Genomic DNA, 26948 nt, shown 5'->3' on the forward strand with positions numbered 1-26948 from the left:
ATAAGTACATGTATATAATAAGTGCCAAAACACGTGACAAAGCAGCTTACATACTCACCGATTGACAACTTCCATGGAGTGCAAAGACATGTCCATATTGACCAAAACCGAGAAATATTCTGTGATCTGACTTGACTGCATTAACTTTAGCAACATTTCAATCGCAACCAAAGGATTGTTCTCTACCAGGTCTGGGAGCTTGGCGGGGGTGAGACCAATGTGGTAAACCAACTTCGGGTCTTTTTCTAATTCTCCAAGAAGCTGTATGTGAAGGGGAAAAATAATTTACATTAAAATATTGAACAGTGTACAAACAGAATGGTGGACAAAATGTTTGAGGTTCATTACATCATTTAGGTCACACTTTCAGATCAACTCCACTCAGCAAGATCTTCCAGCTAATTAAGCAGAGGCACCATCATAGTCGAAGCAGGTGGTTTCAGCACACCATGGCACCAATGTAATGCTGCGCTGGGAACTTAAGGGCGATTCAGGGTTTTGGCGGATGTCGGACCCCGAGTTGCGACAACTCGAAAAGGGAATAATTTTTAATGCTCCCGGGGAGTTTTGGGGCAGCAGGGAGAGTCGTCATTTGGCTCGCCCTGCGCTCAACTCCCCGGAGACGCTTACATATGTACGCATCATAGTTACATCACATGCCTGGTGCAAGGTTATGGACGGTATTGTATCATTTTAGGTCTTGGAAGGATTTTATTGTTTTTAACCATACACCAGGCTCATGTCTTTAATACATATTATATGGAACATCTTAGTGCGATATGCAGCCTTGTGTTTTGCACATGACAAATTTTCGTATTAGCAACCTGACTGGATTTGCAATTCTGACTTTGTGGCATACACTACTACGCTTTACAAAAAAAACGGGCAATACAGCTAAAATGTTCCGATACTGTTGGTTGCAGCAAAATCCGTTTTGTTGTTTATTCAGTATTTGAACATGCATTTGTTGAATTGTTTACTGGAACATACCAGGTGATGACAGTGTGTGGCTAAACTTTTTTTTTGTTTTTGTTTTATTATTTAGACAAAAGACTTCATGCAACTGTGTGGAGCTGATACATAAAAGGTCAGCAAGGTAGTACACAAAAGGTGTTTAATTTGTGCAGTGACAGAGCAAGACAGAGGAGGAGGCGGACTCTAAGTGCCTCAGACCTGCAACCACTTAGTGCATGCTGTACGGGCAACCAGGATCATTAGAGAGTGTGTCCCACCAGTCTGTCAGAGAGTAATGCCTTCTTTAAAAAAATAAGGCATTACTCTCTGACAGACTGGTGGGACACACAACCCTTAGATGAGGCTTCATGGTTTCTAATATCATAAACCAGTGGCTGGGGCGAGATCCTCCACTGCTCTGCAAACCCTACTCACCGACACAGGCAGGTGGCGCTCACAGTCTACTTTATTCACCTTTTTACTGCCTGTGACTATTTCTGTGTAGTCTCCATGGGTGTATTTGGATCTATCCTCCGGTCTTTTCCGTTTTAAAGGACAACTGTAATGAGAGGGATATGGAGGCTGCCATGTTTATTTTCCTTTAAACAATACCAGTTGCCTGGCTATCATGCTGATTCTCTGCCTGTGATACTTTTAGCCAGACCCTGAACAATCATATGCATATCAGGTGTTCATGACATTGTCAGATCTGAAAAGATTAGCTGCATTCTTGTTTCTGGTGTTATTCAAACACTATTGCAGTCAAATGGATCAGCAGGGCTGTCAGGCAATTGGTATAGTTTAACCACCTTAGCGGTATGGACGAGCTCAGCTCGTCCAGTACCGCCAGAGGGTGCCGCTCAGGCCCTGCTGGGCCGATTTGAATCAAATAAAAAGCAGCACACGCAGCCGGCACTTTGCCAGCCGCGTGTGCTGCCCGATCGCCGCCGCTCAGCGGCGAAAGAGGGTCCCCCCAGCCGCCCGAGCCCTGCGCAGCCGGAACAAATAGTTCCGGCCAGCGCTAAGGGCTGGATCGGAGGCGGCTGACGTCCATGACGTCACTCCGCTCGTCGCCATGGCGACGAGGAAAGCCAAAGGAAGGCTGCTCATTGCAGCCTTCCTTGTTAATTCTGATCGCCGGAGGCGATCGGAATTATGCTCCAGGAGCGCCCTCTAGTGGGCTTTCAAGCAGACAACTTTCAGTTGGCTGCATGAAATAGTTTTTTTTTTAATTTAAAAAAACCCTCCCGCAGCCGCCCTGGCGATCTCAATAGAACGCCAGGGTGGTTAAAAGGAAATACTGTATATTCTGGCATATAAGACTACTTTTTAACCCTTGAAAATAGTCTGAAAAGTCAGGGGTCGTCTTATGCGCCAGGTGTCATTGATGCCGGGTGATACGCCCTATCCTGTCAGATCTCGCTGCTGAGGACTGTAGTGAAGCGGCGCAGGCGCACATGTGCGAGATCTGAGAGGCAGAAAAGGAGGTAAAAGGAGGTTTTATGGGCACAGTGCGATCCTATTGGATTGGGTGGTGGCTGGATAGTGTAATGGTTAAGGGCTCTGCCTCTGACACAGGAGACCTGGGTTCAAATCTCGGCTCTGCCTGTTCAGTAAGCTAGCACCTATTCAGTAAGCAAGTCTATAGGCTACTGCCTATAGAGCGCATCCTAGTGGCTGCAGCTCTAGTCCATTGAGTCCACCAGGAGAAAAGCGCGATATAATGTTCTGTGTCTTGTCTCTATTCTTCTATACCGCTCTGACAAACAGGTAGACATGGAGAGCGAGAGTTGACCAATCCAACCAGTCAATCGCCTATATACGGTTATATACTGGGTACCACATACAGTACAGCACCAGTATCTGATTCATACATAACACCAGTAGATGATGTTTTTTTTTTTTTTTTTATTTGGTGTGCGTTGGAAGAGGGGTAGTCTTATACAGCGGAATATACGGTAAATATGGAAGCCTCCATATTCTTCTCACTTCAGATGCTATTTAAATGAGATGCTGTATAGAGATTATTCAGAATGGAGGTTTTAGTAGAAATTGACAGCTTTATGTTTGGTTTACTCCTAGGAGTTACTCATTTTGGACCAGCAGGCTGTGGCCCCTTAAAAATATCCTTCTTTCTGATCTCCCCAGGGTGTGCCCTGTAGGCACTTCATAGGTTAGGTTCTTACAATGTTTATGTTCATTTGAATGACATCTTAGGGTAGTGTAAAGCTGAAAGCGCCCGCAATAAAGGTTACAGATTTAAGATCAAACATTAACTCCATGCAAATACCTGTGTCTGCTGAGGAGAAGACAGTGGACTTTTAAATGCTTTAGCCATGATGCGTTTAATTTCCACCCCAGTGCTATTCTTCACACACATTGATTTGTCCCACTTGATGGCATGATCAGGTTCAATGGGATTCAGCCAAGCAAGTTCATCATCACAGATATGCAAAGGTGGAGGGGGACGAATAAATTCTGGACGAAAGTGGCCTATGGAGGAGAACAAAATATATTGATCATCATGTATAAATACACAGGCCAACAAATGCAAGTGAGAGAGACAATGCTTGGCAGACATGGGCTACAAAGAAGAACATTACCAAAAACATTAACACAGCACCTAACAATATATTTTCGGGAGAATTTAGTCACAGCTCAACTTCTAAAACTTATCACCTCAGTACAGGGACATTAAAAAAAAAACACACACACACACACGAATAAGGTCACATACTTTCAATGGGTGGCTTTGGACCACTGACTAAAGCTTCTGTAATTTGAGAGGCAACCGAACTGTCAAAGCCAGAGTTGGAAGAGTCTGGATCAGGATCACTTAAGATGCTTGGAAAACTGGCCTTACTTTGTGTTGGAAGTTCAGACTGTCGTTCTAAAAACAACAAAAAAAAAACAAAACAAAAAACATTTCTTGTTAATGCCGTCAACATACACCATACAAGTATTTTTTTTTTTCGTCAAAGAATTTTATTGGTTTTGTTTTAAACAGCAATTATGAACATAACAGTATACGGTGTGTCAACAGGATTTTGAATAACAACACTTAGGCAGTTATAGACCGCACCTCTCTAAACATTCCAAATCTCTGATAGAGTTAGAGAAGTATGGGTGCTGTTCAGGTATCAGAAGAGAAAACCTAATGTTAAAAGTAGAAAGCACACCTTAAACCAGAAGGGGGGGGGGGGGGGGGAAGGGGGGAATTAAAACAAAAGGCTAATGTTTTCCCGGAGGTTAAAGTGAACCTTAAGCCAGAAAAAAAAAAAAAAAAAAAAACCTGGGGCTTCTACCAGCCCCCTGCAGCAGTCCTGTGCCCTCGCAGTCACTCGCTAATCCTTTGGTCCACCGCTGCCAGCTAGTTTCGTTTTTGCCGGCAGGTCCGTTAGGACTGGCCACGCGTAGCTTTTTCCGCATTCCCATCTGTAATTAGCGCTATTGCGGGCCGCAACGCGTACAAAAATACTAAAATCTATGCGTGCGTAATGCGGCAACACGTATTTTTGTACGCGTTGCGGCCCGCAATAGCGCTAATTACAAAAACCAAACTAGCTGGCAGCGGGGGACCAGAGGATTAGTGAGTGGCTGCGAGGGCACAGGACTGCTGCAGGGGGCTGGTAGAAGCCCCAGGTGAGTAAAACTGATTTTTTTTTCTGGCTTAAGTGTCTCTTTAAGTACCAGCTATCCGGGAATTGTGCTTTGTTGATTGGGGGGGGGGGGGGGGGGGGGGGGGAAGTACTAGAGAAGAGATACTGGGGCGGGATACAGAGAGCCAGTATCCGAGGTAAGCTATGGAGGCATACCCTGAGCAGTGGGTGAGGACTCTGCTTGGGAGAGAGCTGAAGGGTTAGAGAGAAGAAAAAGAAAAGAAAGATGAGGAGAAGAGGGTGAAGAAGGAAAGAGGAAGAGGGATTTGGTATTTCTCCTGAAGGTCAGGCCATGAGTATAAGCCTCTAGAGGTAAGAAAATTGGTTACTTGAGCCAAGCCGTGGTCTGTCCACCAGGAAAATGCCTTCGGATTATCTAATCCTGGAGGAAAAAGAGGGTTGTGGATCAGAGGTAGAAGGGGGAGATGGTGAGATTGTAAATTGGCAGAGTAGCGGAGTGAGTCCCAGATTTTCAAAATTATGCAGTAAGGGAGGACTAAGGGTTGAGGGTAATACTTTCTGTGGGAGCCAGAGTAATGTACCAGGGAGTAGAGGGGTACAGTCAGGGATCTCCAAAAAACAAAAAACCCATAAAAGGGGTATCTTGTGATTGAAACAGACGAGTTAGCTGGCATATTGTAGCTGCATGGTAATCTGAAGAGATCCGTGACCATACAAGTATTTTTTTAAAGAGAACCTGAACTGAAAATAAAAAAAAAATAAAAAGCCAAAATAACCATACACTGGTCATACATACCTCCTGTGTAGTCAACTCCTCAATCTCTTTCTCCTCTCCTTTGTCCACTGTGATCAATGGATTTTTCCATCCTCCATTTTAAAAATGGCCATTGCCCTCTAACCTCTTCCTGGTGGTCAGCACACTGTTAAACTGTAATATCACTTGAGCCATAGGAAAACATGGACATTACCTTGCACATTCAGTTGTAACTGACAGCTGCTGATATATAACTGACAGCAACTAGTACATTTCAGTTCTGACAAAATATTGAGAAAATGATGAGCTTCTGAGAGGAACTGACGGTGAGGTTAGTATATAATATTCATTTGCAGCTACGTCATGTGTTTATTTTAAATAAATTTTTCCTCGCTTCAGGTTCCCTTTAATAAATGTCTTACATCAACAAATGTTCTAGAACTCCATATGAGCCAAATTTAGAAAAACTGTCCCATCAAGTTGCTCTTTGTGCTGTAGACTGCATTGAGAACTCCTGCTCCCTTTTTGTTTGGTCCATCTTCCATGCAAAAAAAAAGTGCGACAATGAAAGCTGTACACCTCTGATACAGTAGCCACTTCTATTTCATACCTGCTAGAATTCGTATCACCAACCTTCATTTGTGAGCATGCTAGGGTGTGGCTTTACCAGAAAGCAGATGGGCATGGCCACGGAGCTAGCTGCACGTGAGAGTGAAAAATTATGTAACAGACTCTCTAACTTAAAGGACAACTGCAGTGAGAGGTGAATGGAGGCTGCCATATTTATTTCATTTTAAGCAATACCAGTTGCCCGGCTTTCCTGCCAATTCTCTACCTCTAATACCTTTAACCATAGACCCTGAACAAGCATGCAACAGATCAGGTGTATCTGACATTATTGTCAGATCTGACAAGATTAGCTGCATTCTTGTTTCTGGTGTTATACAGATACTACTGTAGCCAAGACAATTAGCAGGGGTTGCTAGGCAACTGGTATGGTTTAAAAGGAAATAAATATGGCAGCCTCCATATCCCTCTCACTTCAGCTTTCTTTTAAAATAAAACCCCGAACCGAGCCTGTCATTTTCACAGGGGTGAGTGAGGTGTGCTGTGACATGTCATAGCACCATTCTTGCCTCCCCCATAATTCAGTTTTCATTTTTCTAAAGGAGACTCCCGTCGAATATGGATGAGAAAGAGGCAGGCCTCCTCCATCTGATTCCAGTCCATCCCTAAGCATGCCCTTTTCCCACCCAGTTCGCACCCCTTTGTGATCTAATTTCCACCCCTTTACTCACTCCTGACATCAATGCATCACAGCAATCACTGTGAATTGTGTCTCCAAAAGAGCAGTGACTTCTGGTGTCTGCGCCATTTTGTTGGTGACATACCAGAGTTTTTGGACAGATGGGGTGTGGCGGAACAGGACCACAGAGGCAGAAAGGAGATTCAGCCGTTTCTAAGTAATGCATGTTTTATGTGTGTGGGCTTTTTTACATTATATTCAATTCAGGAGTACTTTAAAGCAGGTCATACATGCATCAATTCTGCCGTAAGTCTACAATGCAATGAGCTAAATCGCTAAATAAGAATGATCGAATTCTGGCATAAATTGTGAGGGGGAGCAAATGCCTGAGAATGAGATACACAACTCTCACCTGCTAGTGCCAACTGAAGTCCACTGATATCTACAGGCTGGGCCAGATTTGTTACATCCATTACGGCTATTTGCCTAGGAGACTTTTTAAATAATTCTCTGGGTGGTGCCAGCATCAGCTGTGAAAGGAAGAATTTTTCAGGTGGAGTAATTTGTGGCAAGAATCCTGGGGGAGAAGGGAAAAAAAATAATCAGTAAATAAGCAGGAAACATACAGTAAGACACAAAAATACTACATCAAGCTTATATCAAAACACTAAAGGCTAAAAGCACAAAGCATTACTGCATGCAAGCAGAAAAACTAGAGTTTAGAAAAAGGAGGAAAGCTTATTCAACTACTCTGGAATGTAAGAAAGTTAATAAATATTTTCCTAATTTCCCATGGGTTGTAAAATACAATTCCACAATATTATTATGTAGTAAAAGTAGAGTAAACCTGAGGAAACCCTAAGGGCCCATTTCCACTAGCTACAGATTTGCAGCGTTTCCTTGCAAGTGAGCTGCACAGGGAAACGCTGTCTATCTGCAGCATGGCTTGCTGTCCAGATAGCACTTTAGTGCAAACCTGGGCGGCATGCGGCAGAATCCTAAAGGTACATACACGTCGGATTTTCGCAAATGACCCGTCCTTTGGACGTTTAAACGTCCGGTCGTTTGGACGTCAAATTGGGCGTGTGTACAGTCTGTCGTTCAGCTGATGAGACTGGATTTGAAAGATCCGCCAAGCATCCAATTTGACATTAAAACGACGTATTGTTTGCGAAAATCCGACGTATGTGCGAGCCTTAACCTCCTTGGCGGTAATCCCGAGCTGAGCTCGGGGTATGCCGCCGGAGGTCGCCGCTCAGGCCCTGCTGGGCCGATTTGCAATCTGAAAAAAGCAGCACACGCAGCCGGCACTTTGCCAGCCGCGTGTGCTGCCCGATCGCCGCCGCTCCGCGCCGATCCGCCGCGTGCAGCGGCGAAAGAGGGTTCCCCCAGCAACAAACAGTTCCGGCCGGCGCTAGGGGCTGGATCGGGCGGCTCTGACGTCAGGACGTCGACTGACGTCCATGACGTCACTCCGCTCGTCGCCATGGCGACGAGGAAAGCGAAACAAGATAGGCCGCTCATTGCGGCCTATCTTGTTACTTTCGATTGCCGGAGGCGATCGAAAGTACGCTTCCGGAGCGCCCTCTAGTGGGCTTTCATGCAGCCAACTTTCAGTTGGCTGCATGAAATATTTTTTTTTTAATTTAAAAAAAAAACCCCATTTCAGCCTCCCTGGAAAATTAAATAAACTGCCAGGGAGGTTAAAGAGGAACTGTAACGACAAAACGTCCCCTGGGGGGTACTCACCTCGGGTGGGGGAAGCCTCCGGATCCTAATGAGGCTTCCCACGCCGTCCTCCATCCCTCAGGGGTCTCGCTGCAGCCCTCCGTGCAGCGGTGACGTCAATATTTACCTTCCCGGCTCCTGCGCAGGCGCTCTGACGGCTGTCGGCTCCGAAGTAGGCGGAAATACCCGATGGCCGTCGGGTCCACTCTACTGCGCAGGCGCAAGTCTCCGGCGTCTGCGCAGTAGAGCGGACCCGACGGAGATCGGGTATTTCCGTGCCGAAAGGAGCCACAGCGCCCCCGCTGGAGCCAGTAAAGGTAAATATTGAAGCTACAGTCGGGTCTGTCGCCGGCTGTTCGGAGGGCTGCAGCGAGACCCCCGTGGGACAGAGGACGGCGTGGGAAGCCTCATTAGGATCCGGAGGCTTCCCCCACCCGAGGTGAGTACCCCCCAGGGGAGGTTTTTGATGTTACAGAGTCTCTTTAAGTAGCTTAGCGATTCGGGCTGCAGCTAAACAGCAGAACTGGAGCCACGGCCAAATCACAAACAGCTCCCAGTAGAAATAAGCTCTAAAAAGGTGTAAAAACGAAATACTTACCTAGGAAGAGGGAAGCATCTGGATCCTCCAGGAGGCTTCCCATGTCATTCTGGTGACCACTGCGACTGCCTGGGACCCTCCTGAGGATCGTGACCATGCTCCTCTTAAAATAGTGAGGTCATGCTACACCTGCGCATTAGCACAGAGCTACTTGTACAGCTCCAGCTTACTACACAACCATAGGTGTACTAACACAGGTACTGTATGGCCGCACTTGTGCATTCCATGGAGTGCTGTTCCGATCAGAAATGGGAAAAAAAAAAACCAAAAAAAAAAAAAACCACAACAACAAAAACCTTGTTAATTTCTTCTGGGTCTCCACGTGTGGCAATAGTGGCTGCCAGGAGGAAGTGGGGAACTGCAGGATCCAATCCTACACTCTTAAAGTGAACCAGAGGTGGGGTTCTGACAATGAAATCTGCATACAGAGGCTGGGTCTGCCTATACAGCCCAGCCTCTGTTGCTATCCAGATCCCCCCCTAAGCCCCCCTGCGCTCACCCATAAATCACAGCCACACTGCCGACACGCAGCGTGTCACAGCGGGCTGTGTTTACCTCTGTACTGTCAGTCTGCTGCTTCCCCGCCTCCTGCATAGCTCCAGTCCCCATCCACGTCCCTTCCCTCCCAGCTGATTGAAGGGAAGGGACGCGGGCGGGGACCGGAGCTATGCAGGAGGCGGGGGGAGCACAGAGACTGACAATACAGAGTTAAACACAGCCCGCATAGCGTGGCTGTGATTTATGGGTGATCGCAGAGCGCAGGGGGGGCTTAGGGGGGGGATCTGGATAGCAACAGAGGCTGGGCAGTATAGGCAGACCCAGCCTCTGTATGCTGATTTCATGGTCAGAACTTGAGCTGCACGGTTTTTCGGTTTAAAACCGAAACCGCGGTTCGTGACAAGACAATCTGGTGATCGTCAGTATCCTCGGTTTTTGCCCGCTGTCTGTACGCTTGCGTCTGGCCCTCGCTGTGCGCGGATTGGGCAGACGCAGTGTTAATGAGCGGGGGGCGGATTCACTCGAGTGAGCGGCCGAGCACACACAGCTTCACCAATCGCTTGATAGCGATGGAATGACGGCAGCAGTAGGCGGAGCTGTACAGAGCGTACAGCTCCACCTACCGCTGCCATCATTCCATCGTTATCCAGCGATTGGTAAAGCTCTGTGTGCCAAGCCGCTCATTAACACTAACACATATTCACCGCTTCTGGCCAATCCACGCACAGCGGGGCCAGACACAAGCGTACAGACAGCGGCCGGGCAGTGCGGGGCTATGAAAACTGCAGATACTAGTGACGATCACTAGATTGTCTTAACATAAACCGCACCCCCCCCCCCTCCCGCTGCCCTCACATGAACCGCCCCCGCCCAGAGTAATCTTAGTTTACATTCACAGCATGCATTAACATTTACAAACATGACAGAAAATGACATACTACACTCAGTTTGATAATATTTCATTTTCTGTCAGTGCATGTTTGTAAATGTTACTGTACATTGTGAATTTAGTGCTAAAGCTGGTTTTGAAAAAAAAAAATCGAAATGGCAATTTGAGAGAAAAATCGCAATTTCAATTTTTACCTAAAATTGTGCAGCCCTAGTCAGAACCCCACCTCGGGTTCTCTTTAAAGGGAACCTAAACTGAGAGGGATATGGATTTTTCCTTTTAAAAAGGGAACCTTTAAAGAGACTCCGTAACAAAAATTGCATTCTGTTTTTTATCATCCTACAAGTTCAAAAATCTATTCTAATGTGTTCTGGCTTACTGCAGCACGTTCTACTATCACCATCTCTGTAATAAATCAACTTCTCTCTCTCTTGTCAGACTTGTCAGCCTGTGTCTGGAAGGCTGCCAAGTTCTTCAGTGTTGTGGTTCTGCTATGAACTCCCCCTTCCAGGCCCCTCTCTGCACACTGCCTGTGTGTTATTTAGGATTAGAGCAGCTTCTCTCTTCTCTCTTATCTTTTACAAGCTGGATAAATCGTCCTCTGAGCTGGCTGGGCTTTCACATACTGAAGAATTACAGACAAGGGCAAAGCTGTTTGCAGGAAGAAAAGAGCAGCCTGAAACTTCAGTGCATGAGAACAGGGGGAAAGAAACACAAATCTCTTGAGATTCAAAAGGAATGCTGTATACAGCCTGCTTGTGTATGAATGTATTTTCTATGTGTGGACATACTGTACATCAACCTACTTCCTGTTTTGGTGGCCATTTTGTTTGTTTATAAACAAACTTTTTAAAACTGTTTTTAACCACTTTTAATGCGGCGAGGAGCGGCGAAATTGTGACAGAGGGTAATAGGAGATGTCCCCTAACGCACTGGTATGTTTACTTTTGTGCGATTTTAACAATACAGATTCTCTTTAAGAGACTCTGTAACATTAAAAAATGCCCCTGGGGGGTACTCACTTTGGGTGGGGGGAAGCCTCGGGATCCTAATGAGGCTTCCCACGCCGTCCTCTGTCCCACGGGGGTCTCGCTGCAGCCCTCCGAACAGCCGGCGACAGACCCGACTGTGACTTCAATATTTACCTTTGCAGGCTCCAGCGGGGGCGCTGTGGCTGCTGTCGGCTCCGAAGTAGACGGAAATACCCGATCTCAGTCGGGTCCGCTCTACTGCGCAGGCGCCGGAGACTTGCGCCTGCGCAGTAGAGTGGACCCGACGGCGATCGGGTATTTCCGCCTAGTTCGGAGCCGACAGCCGTCAGAGCGCCTGCGCAGGAGCTGGGAAGGTAAATAATGACGTCACCGCTGTACGGAGGGCTGCAGCGAGACCCCCGAGGGACGGAGGACGGCGTGGGAAGCCTCATTAGGATCCTGAGACTTCCCGCACCCGAGGTGAGTACCCCCCAGGGGACGTTTTCACGTTACAGTTCCTCTTTAAAGTGGACCTCCGGACTAAAAATCGACTCCGCAGCACTGAACAGGCCTAGTGTTTCTTTAACAATTTCACAGCATCAGAACTTTGTTTCTCTTATCCAAGCCTCATTTTTAGCTGCACAGAAGAAAACTGCCCGGGCTTTTTTCCCCTGATGCTGTGCAAAGCATGATGGGATTTCTGATGCTGTGGCTCTCGTTCTGCTGTTTTGGTGCAATTTTTTTTTTTTACATTTTGAATTTGACATTTGAAACCTGGCGCGTGCAGCTGGGAGGGGTGATCAGGACACCGGACAGTTGGAACTGTTTCTCCTGCTCCTTGTCACCTCCTTTCAACCAAAAAGATGGCAGCCCCCATGAATCACAAACATTTGCCTGTTCTTTTAAAACAGGGTGGGTAAAAATTATATTACCAATCTATTCTAATTAACATAACTAATGTAACTTAATGACAGTATGTTTGTTTAGGCTGAAGTTCCCCTTTAAAGAGAACCTGAACTGAAAATAAAAAGTCAAAATAACCATACACAGGTCATACTTACCTCCTGTGTAGTTTACTCCTCAATCTCTTTCTTCTCTCCTGCGTCCTATTTGTTCTCTGTGATCAACGGAATTCTGCGTCCTATTTTAAAAATGGCCATTACCCCATAACCGCATCCTGGTCAGCACACTGTTAAACTGTAATATCACCCACTTGAGCCATAGGGAAACATGGACATTACCTTGCACATTCAGTTGTAACTGACAGCTGCTGACATATAACTGATAGTAACTGGTATATTTCAGTTCTGACAAAATATTGTCAGAACTGGAAGGGATCACTGTAAGAAGAAAATGGTGAGCTTCTGAGAGGAACTGACAGTGATGTTAGTATGTAATATTCATTTGTAGCTACGTCATGTGTTTATTTTAAATAATTTTACTCGCTACAGGTTCCCTTTAAAGAGAACCTGAGGCGAGGTTCTAACAATGAAATCCCCATACAGAGGCTGGGTCTGCCTAAAGAGCCCAGCCTCTGTTGCTATTTAGATTCCCCCCCAAAAAAACCTGCGCTTAGCGAGACCCCACTATTCACAGCCGCGCTTCCGACACTGAGCGTGTCAGCAGCGGCTGAGTTTACCTTTGTAATGCCAGTCTCCGCTCTCCCCCGCCTCCTGCAACACTCCGGTACCCACCCACGTCCCTTCCCTCCACGCTGATTGGAGGGAAGGGATGCGGGCGGGGACCGGAGCTCTGCAGAAGGCGGGGGGGAGCGGAGACTGACGTTACAAAAGTAAACGCAGCCGCACAGCGCGGCTGTGAATTATGGGGTCTCGCTGAGCGCAGTGGGGGCTTGGGGGGAATCTAAATAGCAACAGAGGCTGGGCTCTTTAGGCAGATCCAGCCTCTGTATGGGGAATTCATTGTTAGAACCTCGCCTCGGATTCTCTTTAACTGAGAGGGATATGGATGTTTCCTTTTAAAGAGAAGGTTCAGGGACGCCTTGAAAAAAATAAAAATCCATATCCACTTACCTGGGGCTTCCTCCAGCCCGTGGCAGGCAGGAGGTGCCCTCGCCGCCGCTCCAGAGGCTCCCAGTCGTCTTTGGTGGCCGACCCGACCTGGCCAGGCCGGCTGCCAGGTCGGGCTCTTCTGCGCTCCAAGAACGGGCTCTTCTGCGTCCCACGCGGGCGCGCTGACGTCAGACGTCCTCCGGGCTGTACTGCGCAGGTGCAGTAGTTCTGCGCCTGCGCAGTACAGCCCGGCGGACGTCCGATGACGTCAGCGCGCCCGCGTGGGACGCAGAAGAGCCCGTCCTTGGAGCGCAGAAGAGCCCGACCTGGCAGCCGGCCTGGCCAGGTCGGGTCGGCCACCGAAGACGACCGGGAGCCTCAAGAGCGGCGGCGAGGGCACCTACTGCCTGCCACGGGCTGGAGGAAGCCCCAGGTAAGTGGATATGGATTTTTTTTTTCAAGGCGTCCCTGAACCTTCCCTTTAAACAATACCAGTTGCCTGGCAGTCCTGCTGATCTTTTTGACTGCAATAGTGGCTGGATCACAGACCTGAAACAAGCATGCAGCTAATACAGTCTGACTTCAGTCAAAGAACCAGATCTGCATGTTTGTTGAAGGGCTGGATCAGAAGGAGAGTCCGGCAACTGATATTTTATAAGGAAAAATCCATATCCTTCTCAGTTTAGATTCCCTTTAAAGTGAACCAGAGACATAAATGGATTCCTGAGCAAAGCCAAACTGAATGCTCAGTCTGGGATTATATCAGGTCTCAGAAGCAGGCTGAGCAGTAAAAAATGAAACAGAGAGCAGGGTAGGTGTTTTCTCTAATGTTCCCACTAATATATATGGTATAATACATGAAGGTGCTTCGTCTCTGGTTCACTTTAAGTATATTTTTTCATAATTTTTTGCCTCAGGTAAAACTTTAAAGATGGTTAAAGGGAACCTTAACTGAGAGGAATATGGATGTTTCCTTTTAAACAATACCAGTTGCCTGGCAGCACTGCTGACCTATGGCTGCAGCAGTGACTGAATCACACACTTGAAACAAGCATGCAGCTAATCCAGTCTGACTTCAGTCAGAGCACCTGATCTGCATGCTTGTTGAGGGGCTGTGGCTAAAAGTATTAGAGACACAGGATACACAGGAGAGTCCAGCAACTGGTATTATTTTAAAAGGAAAAAGCCATATCCTTCTCAGTTTAGGTTCCCTTTAAGACGCTAACAGTTTGAGTGGATACAAAATTTTATGTCAATTTAGGCAGCATGGACTTGCACTTATTAGTATAATGAAAAACGCACAGAAGAGAAGGAATTTTACATGGTGGAATGCAGGGATAAGCGAAGCGAGCAATTAAATCTATCTTTACTTGCCTGCAGCTTCTACCAGCCCCTATTTGAGTCCTTTGCCACTGCCACAGCTCCAGGCTTCTCTGGTGTCCCGCTGGCAGCCTCTGAGGATCACCAAGCCCTGATGGATCGGGGTTCTCATGCGCAGAAGACGCAGACCCATCAGGATCAGCAACGATAATGCTAGGTACACACTGAGATTTTCTGGCAAATTTACTGTCAGATCGATCATTTCCAACACGTCTGATCTGATTTCCAAACGATTTCTGAGCATTTTCCGAACGATTTCCTATTAAGTGAACAGAAAACGGTCGGAAATCAGATCGAACATGTTAGAAATAATCGATCTGACAGTAAATCTGCCAGAAAATCTCATAGTGCGTACCAAGCATTAGAGGCTTCCAGCAGAAGACCAGAGCTGCTGCAAAGGAATCAAATGACTTCTAGGGGCTGGAAGAAAATACAGATAAGTAAAAACAGATTGAATTGCTCGCCTCAGTTGTCCCTTAATCTGCTCTCACAGGAAGTAGTCTCTATACATATCCACTTATTGCTGTAGTGCTTGTTTCTAGTTCCTTGCTGAGAGATAATTACAAATGCTGTGGCTTCATTTTTCCCTGCACCACAATAATCCTTCAAATACCGAATTTAACTGAATGAAACATTGCACAAGTGAAAATTGTCTAAATTGTCAAGAAGTTCTGATAACTAACCAAATTATCACTGCATGTATGAAAATCCTATTGAATACACACAAAAAAAACCAAAAAAAAAAAAAAAAAAACCACACTACTCCACGAGTTAATTTACCTAAACAGATCTTAGTAAATTGAGCCCTATAACAGGAGCCAAAAGCAAAACTGATATCAAAGCACAGTTGACAGTGTTCACATGTATACTGTAAATGGACCCAAAACATACAAAACGTGGGTCAGCCACAATCAGTGGCAAGCGTGGGAGTGACACACAGGGAAGCCAGTCTGCAGCATATGTCAGTTGCAAACATGGACAAGGCACAGAGATCAGCCACAGACGGCGGCACCGGCACGCAGGTCAGCCGCAGACGGCGGCACGCAGGTCAGCCGCAGGCGGCGGCACGCAGGTCAGCCGCAGGCGGCGGCACGCAGGTCAGCCGCAGGCGGCGGAACGCAGGTCAGCCGCAGACGGCAGGCAAGAGGCACGCAGGTCAACCGCAGACAGCAGGCGAGAGGCACGCAGGTCAGCTGCAGGCGAGCGGCACGCATGGTCAGCCGCAGACAGCAGGCGAGCGGCGCGCATGGTCAGCCGCAGACAGCAGGCGAGCGGCGCGCATGGTCAGCCGCAGACAGCAGGCGAGCAGGTCAGCCGCAGACAGCAGGCGAGCAGGTCAGCCGCACACAGCAGGCGAGCAGGTCAGCCGCACACAGCAGGCGAGCAGGTCAGCCGCACACAGCAGGCGAGCAGGTCAGCCGCACACAGCAGGCGAGCAGGTCAGCCACACACAGCAGGCGAGCAGGTCAGCCACACACAGCAGGCGAGCAGGTCAGCCGCACACAGCAGGCGAGCGGCGCGCAGGTCAGCCGCAGGCGAGCGGCGCGCAGGTCAGCCGCAGGCGGCAGGCGAGCAAGTCAGCCGCAGGCGGCAGACGAGCAGGTCAGCCGCAGGCGGCAGGCGAGCAGGTCAGCCGCAGGCGGCAGGCGAGCGGCGCGCAGGTCAGCCGCAGACGGCAGGCGAGCTGCGCCCAGGTCAGCCGCAGACGGCAGGCGAGAGGCGCGCAGGTCAGCCGCAGACGGCAGGCGAGCGGCGCGCAGCTCAGCCGCAGACGGCAGGCGAGCGGCGCGCAGCTCAGCCGCAGACGGCAGGCGAGCGGGTCAGCCGCAGACGGCAGGCGAGCGGCGCGCAGCTCAGCCGCAGACGGCAGGCGAGCGGCGCGCAGCTCAGCCGCAGACGGCAGGCGAGCGGCGCGCAGCTCAGCCGCAGACGGCAGGCGAGCGGCGCGCAGCTCAGCCGCAGACGGCAGTCGAGCGGCGCGCAGCTCAGCCGCAGACGGCAGGCGAGCGGCGCGCAGCTCAGCCGCAGACGGCAGGCGAGCGGCGCGCAGCTCAGCCGCAGACGGCAGGCGAGCGGCGCGCAGCTCAGCCGCAGACGGCAGGCGATCGGCGGCGCGCAGCTCAGCCGCAGACGGCAGGCGATCGGCGGCGCGCAGCTCAGCCGCAGACGGCAGGCGAGCGGCGGTGCGCAGGTCAGCCGCAGAAGGCAGGCGAGCGGCGGCGCGCAGGTCAGCCGCAGACGGCAGGCGAGCGGCGGCGCGCAGGTCAGCCGCAGACGGCAGGCGAGCGGCGGCGCGCAGGTCAGCCGCAGACGGCAGGCGAGCGGCGGCGCGCAGGTCAGCCGCAGACGGCAGGCGAGCGGCGCGCAGGTCAGCCGCAGACGGCAGGCGAGCGGCGCGCAAGTCAGCCGCAGACAGCAGGCGAGTGGCGCGCAGGTCAGCCTCAAAAGGCACACAGTGAAGGCACACAGCACATGTGGGGTTAGTACACAGGGTAAAACATATATGTGGTCAGTGCTGACACAGAGCAGGGACAAGCCTCACCTGATAGCAGCCTTTCTGCCTCCTCCCCAGCTGGAGGGTTGAGCAGGTGAGCGAAGATGGCAGCGAAGGGGTTGGCGGCCAGCGGCTCTGTGCGGTACATCTCCCAGAGCAGGTAGAGAGCAGTGAGGCGCTGCGGGGGTGTGGGGAGAAGATCAGGCTGCTGCAGTAACATCACCAGTACCGAACCCACCCGGAAATGGTCTGCCTTGGTGAAGTAGTGGTGGAAGGCGCTGGACAGGCCATCGAACGTGTTGTTGCAGGCCTCCTCGGTGATGATGCCCAGGAGATTGGACAGTTCCTTACCGACAAGACTCATGATTAGGCACTTACAACACGCGACTAACCCGGTTTATTCACAATCACATGCCGAGAATCCACCGCTACGACCCGGCCTGCAATGTCCGTCTCATCAGACTACTAATAAAGTTGTTTCAAACGTAAATACTGCGACGTCATCGTCAAGGCAGCGAACGTAAGCTATACGCATGCGTCCACACAGTCGCAGACGGGGTCGTTGCGGTGGGTAGGGAGCTGCTTGCTTATTCTTGCGGCCTCACTCACTCAGCTGTGTGTTGAGCTGTCGTGTTGAGGGTCGTAGGTAGCTAGTGCAGGATAGGGCAGCAGCCGCAGCACACAGTGCAGTTTATGAGTGCTACTGTAAAGTAGTATAGGTTTAGTACTCTGAATATAACAGAATTATATTTCCTTTCTAGAAAATACGTTTTTACACGACCCTGCCTCCTTTTGTCTGAAGACTTGGCTTGGGTCAACTAAAAATCACGTACTCACACTGGTAGGAGCAATGGACCTTGCATGGCATCAGCATTGCTCTCTTTTTCAGCACTGGCATTATTCAACTTTAAAGTGACAGCCAGCGCTGTGCACAGAAATGTATGCAGCAGAATATTATCTGATTTGCTGCGGAGCAGTACCTCAGGGCGAACCTCATGAAAGAAAACACCAAAGAGGGAAGCCTCTGGATATAGGCTTCCCGTGTTCTTGCCCAGACCCTTTGGCAGATTTGGGCTGTGCTCATTTCACCTCCCATTCATTCGCCTATAACCTTATCACTACTTATCACAATGAACTGATCTATATCTTGTTTTTTCCGCCACCAATTAGGCTTTCTTTGGGGGGTACATTTTGCTAAGAGCTACCTTACTGTAAATGCATTTTGACAGTAAGAATAAGAAAAAAGCGGAAACAATTCATTATTTCTCAGTTTTCGGCCATTATAGTTTTAAAATAATACATGCCTCCATAATTAAAACCCACGTATTGTAATTGCCTATTTGTCACGGTTATTTCACCATTTAAATTATGTCCCTATCACAATGTATGGCGACAATATTTATTTTATTTGGAAATAAAAGAGCATTTTTCCCGTTTTGCATATAAAAAAATATATATATAAATATTTCATCTTTACATAGATATTTAAATAGCTTAAACCCTTAGGTAAATATTTATGTGTTGTTGTTTTTTTAAATTGTAATGTTTTTTTTTTTTTATTATTAAACATTTTATGTGGGTATTTTTGGGAGGGGGGAAGTAAATAGTGTTTTATTTAGGGAAAAATTTGTGTAGTGTAATTTTTTTTAACTTTTAGATGTAGTTTTACTCTTTGGCCACAAGATGGCAATCTCGAGTTTGTTTACATGACGTCACTCTAAGCGTACAATGTACGCTTAGAGGGACATAGTCTCAGAAAAAGCGTAGCTTCTGAGAGAAGCTGTCGCTTTTTCAGCGGGGGAGAGGAATCAGTGATCGGGCACCATAGCCCGATACATTGATTCCTGGGCTACCAAATCCGCAGCCGGGAGTGCGCGTGCACGCGCGCGATCGGCCGCGGGAGCGCGCCTGTCCTTGACGTTTTTATACGTCAAGGAGGACAAAGTGGTTAAAGTAAACCTGAGATGGGGCAGGAAAAATAAAACATACCTGGGGTTTCCTCCAGCCTGATTGCTCTCCACCACCTGGATCATCTGCAGTTGGCCGCGGAAAGTCCTCCGGTCTGGAGACAACTTCTTGGGGCCTGTTGTGGACAATCCAGGTGGCAGAGGAGGACGGCAAGGGAGCGATCAGGCTGAAGGGAAAGCAAATATTGTGTGCAATCGGCCATTAGTGAATGCTTTTGTTAAACGATGTTGCATGATATCGAGAACAATGAGTCACACAAAATCACGTAAAAAATGGTTTGCTGGGTATGGGCCATCTGGGAGCACCGCTACCATGCGCAGTAGCATGGAGCATGAACGGTCATACTTGGGCAGTACTTGAGACTCCCCTGACGCTGCTACTGCCTGTAGAGCGCGTCCTAGTGGCTGCAGCTCTGGCGCTTTGAGTCCGCTAAGAGAAAAGCGCAATATAAATGTTATTGTCTTGTTCTTGAAGAGGTGCACGGCTTCAATCTTCAATCCAACGGAGTGCTGTTGGATTTCTTGGGAGCAGGGGGTGTGAGCACCAAAGTAGAACCCCAAGGATTCCCTTGTCTTAGGTAAGTGATTTTTAAACTGAAGTTTGCTTCGGGTATACTTTAAGTGAGGAAACTCACTTCAGGTTTGTTACATACCTAAGTAGAGCCTTTCTGCTCCTTGGCTCGTCCTATCATTCTTGCACTGTCCCCCATTAAAGTTATGTGACTGGCTGGGTGTTGGGTACTCCTCGGCAGCTTTCAGATGTACTCGCATCGCTGAGTACTTGGAAATACAAGTGCATCTGTACTGCACATACGCGAGTAAGGCCTCATTCACACTTGACCTGTGTGCCGCTGTCTGCGGCTGACCTGCCCTTTTGAGGCTGACCTGTGTTAACAGATACATGTTGCTGAAAAAAAGCGCACAGAAGCGCATTGGTGTGAATGAGCCCTAAGGCCTCGTTCACATCTAGGGCGCTTTTAAACGATGCTGCGCAACGCTGACACCATGCGTACCGCCGGAACGGCAGAAGGGCATAGACTGCCCTTCTACCATTCACATCTACTGTGTTGCGCAGCAGTACGATGCGCTGGGAAGCGCTTGCGTACTGCTGCCTGGATTTTGCCCAGAAGCGCAGAGCTGATTCCATCACTGTCAATGGATGGGATCAGCAGGGCAGCGGCGAAGATGGCGTGTGATCGGATGCGCTGCGTTCGGATCGCACGGCCATCTGCGTTAGGTAGATGTGAACGAGTCCTTAGGCCTTGTTCACATCGTACGCGCTTCCGTGCGGATATGGAAGTGCGTATGATGTGCTGAAACGCAGGAACGGCAGACGGGCATAGACCGCCTTTCTACCGTTCACATCTACTGCGCTGCGCAGCAGTACAATGCGCTGGGAAGCGCTTGCGTACTGCTGCCTGCATTTTGCCCGCACCGCAAAGCTGATCCCATCACTGTCAATGGATGGGATCAGCAGGGCAGCGGCGCAGATGGCGTGCGATCGGATGCGCTGCGTTCCGATCGCACAGCCATCTGCGTTGGCTAGATGTGAACGAGGCCTCATGCCTTGTTTTCCATCTGTGCGCTTCTGTCCACTTTTCAGCAACATGTATCAATCTGTAACATTGATGTGCTGATAAAAAGCGGATAGAAGCGCACAGATGGAAACCAGGCTTAAGGGCTCGTTCACATCTAGCCAACGCAGATGGCTGTGCGATCGTAACGCAGCGCATCCGATCGCACGCCATCTGCGCCGCAGCCCTGCTGATCCCATCCATTGACAGTGATGGGATCAGCTTTGCAGTGCGGCCAAAATGCAGGCAGCAGTACGCAAGCGCTTCCCAGCGCATCGTACTGCTGCGCAGCGCAGTAGATGTGAATGGTAGAAGGGCAGTCTATGCCCTTTTGCCGTTCCTGCGTTTCAGCACATCATACTCGCTTCCATATCCGCACAGAAGCGCGTATGATGTGAACGAGGCCTAAGGCTGCGCTCCCCTTACACGGGGATGTGAGTACTTCTGAAAACTGCCCAAGGACTGCCGAAGAGCTATTAGCTATAGCAGACCATATCTTATGCTAGGTACACACTATGCAATTTTGTGACAGCTTTACTGTTAGATCGACTATTACCACCATGTCTGATATGATTTCCGGTGATTTTCCATAGAAGTGAATGGAATATTGATAGGAAATCAGATCGGACATGTTGGAAATAGTCGATCTGACAGTGAATCTGTCAGATAATTGCATTGTGTGTACCTAGCATTAGGCTTTTTGAGGCCAGGTTTCCACTGCTGCAATTCCGGCCCGATTCCCCGCCAACGAATTTGGATGTGATTTGGCAGTCTATTGAAGTCAACACGGAGCATCTAAATTCGTGGGCAGGGAGAAATCTGACGACATGATGCATAATCTCGCATAACTTGTCCGAATCCCATAGCTGTGCATAGCGCAGCTAGAGGGATTTGGCTGCGAGACGCTTGACAGCTGTGTCACTATCGTGTCTCGCAAAACACATGCCGAACAGTGGAAACATAGCCTTGGTGTTGTATCTAACCTGAAGTAAGTTTCCTCATTTCAGGTTCACTTTAAAGGGAACCCAAGCCGAAACTTGGGTTCAGAAACAAATACTCATCTAAGGAGAGGAAAGCCTCTGGATCCTTATGAGGTCTCTGGTAATTGAGGCCGAGGTACACTTAGAAATAAATTGAGTGTGATTCATACACGGCAAGTGAAAATGTAGATGCAGATTCCGACAGAATTCCGTCTTCCAATAAGAGTTTTTCTGAATTGTGGAATCTGACAAAGTTCTGACAAGCTTAGCTGCATGCATGTTTTAGGTGTGTAATACACACAACTGATGCCAGAATGATCAGCAAGACTGCCAGGCAACTGGTGTTGATTAAAGTGGCCGAAGCATTGTTTTTTTCTTTTTAAAAATGGTCCTCTGGCCCTGACCCGAATGATATGTGCCATCTTCATCACCTGACTGGCAGCTTCTACTGGCTTTTGTAGTTCACGGTGGTGTCATGCCTGTGCGGCACAATGTATGGAGATATAGTCTGCGGATGCAAGTACAGCTCTGTACTGTACGAGCGTGAAACACCCAGAAATTCCAAAAGGTGGACAAGACGGAACAAGTCATATGGGCTTGGAGCCAGAGAAGCAGCACCCCATAGATAAGAAAGAAATGATGCTCCTCCCTCCTAACATCACACACCATTATAAACCACCCTTATGGGCTTTTTCTCTCTTTCGATTTGATCTTAAAATCCAGCATTCAGCTGTATTCCCAGTTCTCTTTACAATTTGACCTTAAAAATCGTGTTGAAAGATGGGGATATCAGACAGTGCAGTGTATGCTCTTTTCTGATGTCCGTGTGGATCGCGCCACATTGTGTTGCTGAAAATGCGGCTGAAATTGTGCAAGTGGGAAAGTGGCATCACTTGCCAGTGTTTAGCACAGCATTTGCATTTTGAAAAACGCTCTCTCATTCACTTGAATAAGAATCATGGCAAAATCGCTGCAATTCTCATTCAAGTGATTGAGAAAGTGTTTTTTAAAATGCAAACGCTGTGCAAAACTATGGCATTGTGCCTCAACCCTAATGAAGTTTGAGTGGCATGTCGCTTGGAAAAAAAATAGCGATGCATGGGCAGGACAACTAAGTCAGATCTGATGGCTGCCCATACACTGCAAGACGATTCCCAATGGATTTCACCATTAAATATTTTGGGAAACGGCCTTGTGATGCCCCCCCATGTTATATATGCCCCATGGTTCCCGTGTATTAAAATACTTTTATCTATCCGCTGTACTCCTGCATTGGCACCCCACTTAGCTGGCAGCGTGTGTACCCCACGTGCTATATGCCTGTAGACACCTGGGACTCAAATGTGAAAGTACGGCCGACGCTAGCAGGCGGCATGACAGGTTACTTATTGCATGAGCACTGGGGGGCACATATACCATTTGGGAAGGACAGTGTCCAGGGGTTCTGTCATGTTCATTGCTTGCGACATCGCAGTTACTGCTGCACACCCGATTGGCCACGTTGACCCGGGATTTCAAAGCAAAGCCAATTGATACATTCAACCAATTTTGGCCCAAAATTGGTCAGATCGTCAATCAAGCATGCTTTTTCAGATCTGCTGCCAAATATCTAGATGTACAGCCACATATAGAGGGCTATCCTATACAATAAAATGCAAGTGTTCCTGCGTCATCAACTGAATGGTTGTGTGTCCCTGGCATTTTTTGTACTGAGCATGTGTGCAGCCAGGGCAGTTAGGACACAGGGCCCGGATCTCACAGTTTGCTGTTTGTCATTCACAGAGGTTCTCATTGCATTGTGGGAAATAACAGCTTTTTCCAACTGCCAAGCAAGCAGCTCCCTGTGTGCCTATACTTCAGACAGTGGTGGGGAACGAGCAAGCGGGACGCGTATGTGTTCTCTTTACAATTTCTATAGCTGGGGGGGGGGGGGAGGGGTAGTGGCTGTGACCTAGCGCCCGTTTAACGGGCAGGCCTTTTTACTAGTGTGTATATATATATATATATATATACATATATACTAGTGTATATATATATATATATATATATATATACTAGTGTATATATATATATATATATATATATATATATATAAAGATATATATATGTATATATATATAACCAGTTCAAGAAGATACGGTACAGAACTAGTACAAGATTGGAGCAGGTCCCCATGTCAAGGATACTGATTGACTGCTGTAAAAAGCTGCTTCATTTTGCACCTTAGGGCCCTTTTACACTCAGGCTGCTTACACACTAAGACATTACAGGTGCACGTTAGTGTGCCTGTAACGCTCCCCCAACGTACAGCAATGTAACACAAGTGGGCTGTTCACACAGCCCACGTTGCGTTACATGTAACGCTGCACGGTCTCCGGAAAGTGCAGCATGCTACGGCGTTAGAGCGGCTATAGCCGCGTTAGACTGTTTGCACATGCGCAGTGGGGGGCGGAGAGGAGGCGGGGAGAGCCAGCTACAGTAGCCGCGCACATGGCTACTTAATATTCACTGCACTGGCAACCGCTGATTGGCCGGCGGGACCACGTGATGCGGAGTGTCTCGCTCCGCATCACGTGGTCCCGCTGGCCAATCAGCGCCACTTCGGAGACCTTATAGGAATCGAGCCGCCTAACGCGGCTCACTCTACCGTCCTCACTTGCAGCACCATACGTTGTGTTAGGTGCACGTTATGCGACCTTAACGTAGCACCTAACGCAACGTCTTGGTGTGCAAGTAGCCTCAATCAGTTGCTCTCAGTTAAAACAGAAAGAAAACTGTTTTTTAAAGTAATGCCCATGTTTTCCTATGGCACCTTTTACACTTAACGCGTTTCAATGGCAATCTTCTTCCCAATGCACTGCTATGGAAAAACCGCGTACTAACGCATACCAACGCGTACTAACGCACACCAACTGATTAAGTGTAAAAGGACCCTTATGGAAAAAACGCATACCAACTGATTTAGGAAAAGGGGCCTAACCCTAATAATTCCACTTGCACTGATGTACATAAATCTGCGGCAGTGCTGCGATTTGTATCATAGTTCTACTTGAATTAGTACAAACCCGCAGTTTCTTCTGTTTATACTGAACTACAACGTGGTAAAAATCACAGCATGCAGTGTGTTTGAATGTATAATGAGTCTTTTGTGATTTGAAAGTTACTGCTGTGTTCTATAGCTGGTTTACACTGAGCTTCACCACTACAGTAACCCTGGCTATAGTGAAACTTTCCAGTTTACCCACTTCCAGTCTTCCACTTCTGCAGTGGAATAAAAAGAAAGGAGTATGTGTCTGTGAAGAGCCTGCGAGGGGGGAAGCAGAGGCATGAAATGCCATAGCCCGCAGGCCCCGCACTCTGATTGCGCAGATAGGCATGTCCTGTCTTGCTCTGAGAGGCCATCTAGAATAGGAGGAAGGATTCGTGCTGGGGATGAACTTCCTCTCTGGATGCCGGAACTGTTATGTAGTGTGTGTGTGTGTGTGTGTGTGAGGGAGAAACAAGCCCACAGATCCGGGCTGCAGCCAGCCGCTCGGGAGAGCTCGCAGGACAGGTGAGCCCCGGGGACTGCAAACACACATCCAAGGGAGGCAAACCGCAGAACACTGATCCCTCGCACAGGGAAACACCTCCTCCTCACCCTGGCTGCACAGACAGTCCTGTGTAACAGCAGCATTCCTAATAGCAGGAGGCACAGGGCATACCGCGGCGGAGTGACACACCTGCTCTTTGTGGAAGCGGCTTCATTTCCCAGATACAAGTGACTGTAGTCTGACGGTGCTGTTGGTGCAAATGCAAAGAAGGAAGTGATTGTATGGTACAGCGATTTTTTGGTACAGATGAGGTAGTGATCGAAGAGTACTGTGGTGAAAGTATAGCTAGGATACTGATTGCAGAGGACAATGTTGTCAGTACAGATGGGGCTGTGATGGTATGGTACAGTGAGTGTCAGTACAGATGGGATAAGCATTGTATGGTACAGACAGTGCTGTCGGTACAGATGGGGCTGTGATGGTATGGTACAGTGAGTGTCAGTACATATGGGATAAGCATTGTATGGTACAGTGCTGTCAGTACAGATGGGTCTGTGTTGGTATGGTACAGTGTTGTCAGTACATATGGGATAAGCATTGTATGGTACAGACAGTGCTGTCAGTACAGATGGGTCTGTGTTGGTATGGTACAGTGTTGTCAGTACATATGGGATAAGCATTGTATGGTACAGTGCTGTCAGTACAAATGGGGCTGTGGAGTAAAGCGCGATATAAATGTCCTGTGTCTGTCAGTGTCAATAGAGATGGGAGTGTGATTGTGTGGGACAGTGCTGACAATACAGACTGGGCTGTGATTGTACAGTGCTGTCAGTACAGATGGGGTTGTGATTGTACAGTGCTGTCAGTACAGATTGGGTTGTGATTGTGTGGTACAGTGCTGTCCATAGAGATGAGGCTGTGATTGTGTGGTACAGTGCTGTCAGTACAGATTGGGTTGTTATTGTACAGTGCAGATGGGGTTGTGATTGTACATTGCTGTCACTACAGATTGGGTTGTTATTGTACAGTGCAGATGGGGTTGTGATTGTACATTGCTGTCACTACAGATTGGGTTGTGATTGTGTGGTACAGTGCTGTCCATAGAGATGAGGCTGTGATTGTGTGGTACAGTGCTGTCAGTACAAATGGGGCTGTGGAGTAAAGCGCGATATAAATGTCCTGTGTCTGTCAGTGTCAATAGAGATGGGAGTGTGATTGTGTGGGACAGTGCTGACAATATAGACAATACAGACTGGGCTGTGATTGTACAGTGCTGTCAGTACAGATAGGGTTGTGATTGTACAGTGCTGTCAGTACAGATTGGGTTGTTATTGTACAGTGCAGATGGGGTTGTGATTGTACATTGCTGTCACTACAGATTGGGTTGTGATTGTGTGGTACAGTGCTGTCCATAGAGATGAGGCTGTAATTGTGTGGTACAGTGCTGTCAGTACAGATGGGGTTGTGATTGTACAGTGCTGTCAGTACAGATGGGGTTGTGATTGTACAGTGCTGTCAGTACAGATGGAGTTGTGATTGTGTGGTGCAGATAGGGCTGTGATTGTGTGGTACAGTGTTGCCAGTGCAGATGGGGGTGTGTGATTGTGTTGTACAGTGCTGACAATACAGTTGGCACTGTGGTTGTGTGGTCCAGTGCTGTCAGTACAGATTGTGTAGTACAGTGCTGAAAAAACAGTTGGGGCTGTGATTGTGTGATGCATTGCTGACAGTACAGATGGGGCTGTGATTG

General features: G+C 48.3%; 2 protein-coding genes across 11 annotated transcripts in view; one reads left to right on the forward strand and one right to left on the reverse strand.

The window, feature by feature from the left end:
- The window catches only part of CNOT11 (CCR4-NOT transcription complex subunit 11), a 98421-nt gene extending 80786 nt beyond the window's left edge, over positions 1 to 17635 (reverse strand). For 2 of the 6 annotated variants that reach the window (XM_068268266.1, XM_068268261.1), the window contains exons 1-5: positions 17193 to 17632; positions 6987 to 7151; positions 3692 to 3844; positions 3245 to 3447; positions 59 to 261 (exon numbers count right to left, since the gene is read on the reverse strand). In XM_068268266.1, the coding sequence (XP_068124367.1) occupies positions 59 to 261; positions 3245 to 3447; positions 3692 to 3844; positions 6987 to 7151; positions 17193 to 17508 (1040 nt within the window). In that variant the 5' untranslated portion in view covers positions 17509 to 17632. Of the gene's footprint in view, positions 1 to 58; positions 262 to 3244; positions 3448 to 3691; positions 3845 to 6986; positions 7152 to 17192 lie in introns of all 6 variants that reach the window. The other 4 variants (XM_068268263.1, XM_068268260.1, XM_068268262.1 and 1 more) reach the window with 3 other exon arrangements.
- A 45-nt stretch (positions 17636 to 17680) lies between these two features.
- Positions 17681 to 26948, forward strand: part of TBC1D8 (TBC1 domain family member 8) — a 112591-nt gene continuing 103323 nt past the window's right edge. For 2 of the 5 annotated variants that reach the window (XM_068268255.1, XM_068268259.1), the window contains exon 1: positions 25117 to 25218. The gene's annotated coding sequence lies outside the window, so the exon portion shown is untranslated. Of the gene's footprint in view, positions 17716 to 23447; positions 23556 to 25116; positions 25219 to 26948 lie in introns of those variants that run through there. The other 3 variants (XM_068268256.1, XM_068268257.1, XM_068268258.1) reach the window with 3 other exon arrangements.

Source organism: Hyperolius riggenbachi, chromosome 2, assembly GCF_040937935.1.
Source record: "Hyperolius riggenbachi isolate aHypRig1 chromosome 2, aHypRig1.pri, whole genome shotgun sequence".
NCBI classification, from domain to species: domain Eukaryota; kingdom Metazoa; phylum Chordata; class Amphibia; order Anura; family Hyperoliidae; genus Hyperolius; species Hyperolius riggenbachi.